The 7,500-nt window shown below is 49.0% G+C and overlaps 1 protein-coding gene across 4 annotated transcripts in view; it reads right to left on the bottom strand.

Annotated features, from left to right (window-relative positions):
• The window catches only part of abr (ABR activator of RhoGEF and GTPase), a 153,761-nt gene that overhangs the window by 70,806 nt on the left and 75,455 nt on the right, over nt 1–7,500 (bottom strand). For all 4 annotated transcript variants that reach the window (XM_062536178.1, XM_062536179.1, XM_062536180.1 and 1 more), the window contains 4 exons: nt 5,433–5,485; nt 3,652–3,792; nt 3,012–3,133; nt 1–137 (listed from right to left, as the gene is read on the bottom strand). The exon at nt 1–137 is cut by the window's left edge and continues 35 nt beyond it. In XM_062536178.1, coding sequence (XP_062392162.1) covers nt 1–137; nt 3,012–3,133; nt 3,652–3,792; nt 5,433–5,485 — 453 coding nt within the window. The remainder of the gene's footprint in view (nt 138–3,011; nt 3,134–3,651; nt 3,793–5,432; nt 5,486–7,500) is intronic.

Raw genomic sequence — 7,500 nt, 5'->3', positions numbered from 1 at the left:
TCTTGTTCTTCATCTCGTCCAGCTCGTGCTCGGGCAGCGTCTGGATGTGGGGGATGGAGTCGGCCGCGTCGTCCAACGTCTGGAAGGTGAGGTCAGCCAGGGGGATGTACCACTTACACTCATACTGCTGGTGCTTCCTGGAGAGGGAGAGGGAGAGAAGGAGAGAAAGAGAGAGAGAGGGAGAGAGAAAGAGAGAGAGAGGCAAACAAAGATACTGTTAATCATACTTCATTACAATATACAAATTCCCGACAAAACGTTCAATCAAATAAACAACAAACAAACAAAGAACAACTAGCTCAAACACACATGGATACACACAGAGAAAGGCAGACACACAATGAGAAAAAAGCACACACGCTGGCAGGGACACAAACACACACACACACACACACACACACACACACACACACACACACACACACACACACACACACACACACACACACACACACAGAAAGAAAAACAGCGGGATAGAGAGACAGAGAAAGAGAGAGAGAGAGAGAGATAGATAGAGAGAGAGATTCAATTAGCGTTGGCCGGGAACCCGAGGACAATGGAAGATTGCAAGACAAAAAGGCCGCTGTATCACTGCCGTAATTTAATATTCCCTTTAATGCGTTCTCAAAACAAGCACACCTCTTTGTTCCTGTAAGATTAACATTATTTATATGCGGCCAGTGTGGGAGATTTGTGAGCAGCCATTTTTCGCTGGGCTAAAAGCAGATGACGGCTCATTTATAATGTTTTAGGAAAACCGTGCTGACAAGAAAAAAAAAAAAAATGGCACGCCGTACATCTGCATATAAATCATGTGGCTAAATGAATGTCCAGGGGAAAGCACCTCCACTTTGCTAATGAGAATGCAGAAGTTAGCCTGGGGTGTACACTGTCAACTCATTAACACAGAAATCATATGCACACACACGCACACACACAAATCATATTCACACACACACATACACAAATCATATTCATTATGCGGGTGACTTATGGGGCCGAATCCTATGACAGACCAAACACCATTACCCTAATGTTGACTTGCTGGAAACGGCATTGGCCTTGGCTTTTATTGGATAATGCCCTGCAGGTTCTAATGATCACTAGGACCTCCAATGGAAACAGAGGCCTACTGCTTGGTGGTGCTTGATGGTTTGTGATGGTTTGTGCTCTGTGTGTGTCTCTGTGTGTTGGTGTGTGTGTGTGTGTGTGTGTGTGTGTGTGTGTGTGTGATGGTTTGTGTTCTGTGTGTGTACAAACAGCACACAGGGATGGCTGAAGCACACCGGGCTTCCGCTGCTGAGTCAAATCAACACTGCTCATCTCAGGAAACAAGGAAGTCTAAAATCAGGCCTACATATATAACAATTTAAGTAGAATATGTGGTCTCGTTTTTTTCATGCACTCATGCAGCCCGGAACACAGAGACACACAGACGCGCACAACACACACACACACACACACACACACACCATATACTGACACCTACATGTTCCCATTGCTATCTTTCCTCTCTGCATTGTATGCTAATTGCTACTGCATAAGTGTGAGACAACTCCATGGAAATGGGGGGGGGGGGGGGGGGGGGGTGACATTATGGCTGTGTGTTCATTTTTACCCGTCACCACTGACAGCCCCTCCACTCCATATGAGCACATGAGCGCTCCGCGACACATCGCAGCTCATTAGCGCCACCGCCCTGTCGCTACGGTGACATAAACTACGCCTTAATAGACCCCGCCTGTCTCCTCCACTTACGTCCCAGACAAGTCTCATTACACGGAGTCTGTTTACTCTAATCGGAGCTGATGAATATTCAGGTCTCGGTGTGTCACTAATTAAAATAAAGTGGGACACAAAGGGAGGGGGGATAATCAGGGTGACGCTGTGTAACACTGAGCCTCGGACGCCACAGACACAAAGACGATATCCCCCACTTATAGATATGGAGCCGGGGGGGGGGGGATTTATTTATGAATAAAGAGACTGATCTGGAATCAGTGAAGCAGGTTTAGAGTGGAGATAAGCGCTAATCAGCTGATCCAGGAGCGCTGGGGAAGCGGAGATCAAATAAGCGGACTGGAGACGGGAGAATGGGCGAACATGACGGGAAACATGAGCTGCCGTGGAGACATGACGGCGGCAGAGACAGGCAGCCGCAGGAGGAGCCATCAATCGCCGAGGCGGGGGCGTCCTGGAGACAGTAACCTCGGCGACAGCGCGTCTGACAAGCACAGGGCACTTGTGTAAATGAAATACTTCATCAGGACAGGAGGTTGACAAGAGAGGAACTCAGCCTGGCGCACTCACAATGGCCCTACCTGTCCACACACACACGCACACAGAGCAGTGTGTGTGTGTGTGTGTGTGTGTGTGTGTGTGTGTGTGTGTGTGTGTGTGTGTGTGTGTGTGTGTGTATGTGCGCGCGTGTGTTGAAGGAGCAGGATGAAGCTTTCGCTGAATTAAGGGTCACTCAATAAACCACCTCTCAGGCGGAGATAAGGGGTTGGCGGACACTATGCTTCCGGGACCAACAGAATCCCTCGAGCCGTCACTTGGCAGCTCAATTGTTTGCTTCATAAATTCAGTGACCTGTGTGTAGCAGTGTGACAGCGACAGACCAAAAGAACTAGAGGAGTCTCCTCATGAACACACATCACACAAAGATAAAACAGAGAGAAGAGAGATGAAAGAAAAATAAATGAAAGTGTCAAGAGAGAGAACAACAAAAGTTCTAGAGAATGAAGACTACGCCCTCAGGTTTTGTGCAGCATTTCGGTATGAGTGTTCATATCAGAACGGGTTGAAGTGGAGGTGAGTAATACAGTGTATTTGCTCAAATGGTGTTGGTGGTGGTGGTGGTGTTGCTCATATGGTGGTGTAGTGTTGGTGTTGGTGTTGGTGTTGGTGGTGGTGTTGCTCATATGGTGGTGTTGGTGGTGGTGTTGGTGTTGGTGGTGTTGGTGTTGGTGTTGGTGTTGGCGGTGTTGGAGTGGCAGGGCAGGTCGTACCCCACAGAGGTCTTCTTCAGCTTGGCACAGAGCAGCAGGTCAGTGAAGAGGAAGACGTGGCGGAGCTTTCGCGAGCCCTCCGACACCTCCACCAGGAAGCCGTCCTTCACCAGCTGACGAGCCTGCCAGGAAGTGCAACTTGACATCATTTCCTGTTGGAGCGGCTGCCTTACACACACTGTTTCACTACAACACGCCCTACCTCTGTACAACTGGCTGGGTGCAGATAGCACAGGCCTAACAAAATAACGTCACTAAATTAACCGTATCAAATAATTAAACAAATAATGAGTACATGTTCTTCCTACAGGCTTGCCGAGATGATACTAAAAGGACCATTAATATCTAGACTATGATTCCAACTTCAGCCCCTTCACTCGTCTGCATCTGAACTTCAAAGGACACTTTGAAAATGAGTTCCTGTTAATGAGCTTCTTAGCATGTCTGACAATGCACAGACACACACACATCCTCTCTCTCTCTCGCACAAACACACACACACACACACGAGCACGAGCACGAGCACGAGCACGAGCACGAGCACGAGCACGCCCACACACACACACACACACACATACACACACACACACGAGCACGAGCACGAGCACGAGCACGAGCACGCCCACACACACACACACACCTCTCCCTTAGGCGTGGTGACGGCGGTCCTGCGTGGGTCAATCTCCTCGTTGATGCTGGACAGGAAGTTCTGGGATATCCTCAGCGCGTCCTGAAGGAGCGGGAAATCAGGGTGGTCCTTTGGAGTGTGTTTCAGCAGGTCCTGGAAACACACACACACACACAGACACACAGACACACAGACACAGACACAGACACAGACACAGACACAGACACAGACACAGACACAGACACAGACACAGACACAGACACAGACACAGACACAGACACACACACACACACACACACACACACATGTAGAATGAAGTCACTACAGGCACCTATACACCAAATTTCACACCAATGTTTATGCAATCCAAATGTCACAATCATGTCTTCCCTCATTCTAATTCCCCTCGTCTTCACCTGAATAGCTTTGCTAGAAACTTAAGGACTATATGAAGCACGGTCTATCAGACTAACATTCAGATATAAGCATGCTTGAGCCCATGTTTTCCTGAACAGGATAAAAACTAGAATTTAGTCTTCAAAGGAAGATTCCGGCTTCCAGAACAATGTTGTCTCCGGGTAGCTCCTCATCCGTGTCTGAGCAACGGATTCCTCCAGTCTTTAATTACCTCATGGAGGACAGGGAGAGAGGGAGAGAGGGAGAGAGAGAGAGAGAGAGAACGAAAGACAGCGACAGAGAGAGGGAGAGAGAACAAGGCAGCGAGAGAACAACAGTGGAATAGAGAGAGAGAGAGAGGGGGAGAGAGAAAGAGACAGAGAGAGGGAAAGAAAAAAACAGAGAGGGAGAGAGAAAGAGACAGAGAGAGAGAGAGAAAGAGAGAGAGAAAGAGAGAGAGAGAGCCCATGCTCACACTGAGCTGTAAATCCCACTGCAGCCAATCTCCCCCTGTCTCCCAGCAGCTCTGTGCTCAGCAGTGAGCCACACTAACAGCTACATCAGCATCCCACACAGCAGGGCAACCCACACGGGGAGTGTGTGTGTGTGTGTGTGTGTGTGTGTGTGTGTGTGTGTGTGTGTGTGTGTGTGTGTGTGTGTGTGTGTGTGTGTGTGTGTGTGTGTGTGTGTGTGTGTGAGTGTGAGTGTGTGAGTGAGTGTGACTGAGTGAGAAAGAGAGAGAGATTGTGTGTGTGTGTGTGTGTGTGTGTGTGAGTGAGTGAGTGAGTGAGTGAGTGTGACTGAGTGAGAGAGAGAGAGAGTGTGTGTGTATGTGTGTGTGTGTGTGTGTGTGGGCGCATACCCAGTAGTTAGTGCGCATTAAAATTCATACTGACTGTGCGTCAACTCCAATGAGTCAAGGTGACCTTTGTGACGAATCCATTATGCCTTTGTTCAGTATTCTATGGGCGATTCGATAAAAAAAAAATTGCCGTGGAATCAGCATAAGTGGAGAGAGCACAGACTCTTTGGAGAAGTCTCTGTTCTCTGCAGATAGCTGAGCCCAGAGCTGGGATGACTCAACATTAAGCACGTCCACACCAAGGAGGGGCCATTCAGCCATTCATTCATTCATTCATTCATTCATTCATTCATTCAGTTTCTGTTCCCCTCAGCAGGCTCGGAAAACAGGCGCCCTTCAAAAATGTGCCCTCTGTGTCCATACCCTCCGTCAGGGTGAAACCTGGAGCGCCCCAGTGACCCCACTTTGAACCTGACGACTTCCTGTCATGTGACGTCAGTGTTTTTTTTGCTGCTACGCACATGAACATCACATCCAGTAAAAGGACTGGCTAGTGTTGGTTTATATGAGGCGTAATGATCCTCCATATACTCACATGTAAGACTAATGTACTCCTGGTCACACGGTCGATAGGTTTGTACAGGAGAGCTGAAAACACAAACAGAAAGCAACATTTTGATGAGTTAAATTTAAATCATTCACATTAACATGCATTAGGCTAAAAAAAAAAAAAAAAACATGCATTAGGCAACTGTTCACAAGCGAATGATCTCACTGTCTCTCTCTCTCTCTCTCTCACACACACACACACACACACACACACACACACACACACACACACACACACACACACACACACACACACACACACACACACACACACACACACACACACACACACACACACACACACACACACACACACACACACACACACACACACACACACACACACACACACACACACACACACACACCAAAATGAAGATGCATCAGGGCACTCTGAGCTCAAACTCCCACATCAATCACACACACTACTCCCCCACAGGCCTGTAATAAGATGGAGCTCAAATGATTGACTGCAGCATTCACTTAATAAGGAATACTGGAAACAGGCCACTATCGGCAGAACAGAGGAGGGGGGGAGAGGGGGGAGAACTGTAAGTACTTTTTGTGCACAGAGAGCTGTGCAAAAACTGCTGTACTAACCATCTATCCAGAAAGACAAGAGAGAGGGAGGGGGAGAAGGAGGGAGAGAAGGAGGGAGAGAAAGAGAAGGAGAAGGAGAGAAAGAAAGAAAGAGAGAGAGAGAGAGAGAGAGAGAGAGAGAAAGATGGGGTCAAGGCCCCACTCCTCCATCTATCTACTCTCCGCCTGCAGCTCTCTGGCTGCCCTTCACTGCTCACAGACTCTGGTCAGTTACAGGCCAGTTATGCAACCGCACACACACACACACACACACACACACACACACACACACACACACACACACACACACACACACACACGCACACACGCAACACACGCAACACACGCAACACACGCAACACACGCAACACACGCAACACACACAACACACACAACACACAGACAGACACACCTACACACACACTCGCAAGCGCGCATAGACACACACGAGTCTCCATACTTTCTCAAGTACATTTTGATGGACATTTCAAGCCCTTTCATCTGCAAACCTCAATGCCTAGATGCTGTATAATTAGCTTGTACACACACACCTTTCCAACAAACACACACACACACACACACACACACACACACACACACACATTCACACACACACACACACACACACACACACACACACCTACAGTCACACACACATACTGTAAGGATGCAATCTCAGCTGCTGGTTAATTGGGCTTCTTCTCCCATGAGTCTCCCAGGAAGAGAGCACCTCGGAGGGCCACGTTAAGGGAGGAGGTGGGGTGGGCATCTCAGTGCAGGGAGACGAGGGTCAACACAGGGTTCAATGTAGCCTACACACCCATCAAACCATGACAGAGACGGCGGCGCTAGCAGAGAGGAGACACGCGAGGGCTCAGATATAAACCCCGACCCCCAAGCACCTATCAAAAGCACTCTTTTTTATTGAAAGAGCTCGGCATCACGAGCTCGATGTACGAGCTACGAGCAGAATACTAACAAAGCCTTGAGTCGAGGTCAAATGAGCAAGGGGGCCTTGAATGAGCACTTCCTCCCCCTCCTCATCCTCACCCCCCCCCCCCTCTCTCTCTTCATACTCCTCCTCTCATTACGGAGCCTGTGTAGCCCTCTCATTCTCAGGGTAAATGGGGGTAGGAATGAACATGTGAACGCCGAGACCCACTGGGTCCTCTGCTCTCCTCTCTCTCCTCTCTCTCTCTGTGATCTCCACACACTTCCTTCTGTCGGACCCCCTCCCCCATCCAACCCCCCCCCCCCCCCTCCCCCCGCCCCGTCAGCTGGTGTCAGGGCCCGTGTTAGAAGCTCAACTCTGTCAAGAGCTGTGTTCTCCGATTCCCTTTCATGCCCCCCTGCATCCGGACCGCTCATAAATAATGCTCTCTCTCGCTCTTCTTCTCTCGTTCTCTCTCTCTATCATTCTCTCTCTCTATCTCTCTTTCATACTCCCTCGCTCTGTCTCAAGCTACTATGAATGA

Source organism: Sardina pilchardus, chromosome 5 (assembly GCF_963854185.1).
Source record: "Sardina pilchardus chromosome 5, fSarPil1.1, whole genome shotgun sequence".
Lineage (NCBI taxonomy): Eukaryota > Metazoa > Chordata > Actinopteri > Clupeiformes > Clupeidae > Sardina > Sardina pilchardus.
The sequence above is the reverse complement of the archived record's forward strand: the minus strand, read 5'-3'. Positions and strand labels throughout refer to the sequence as shown.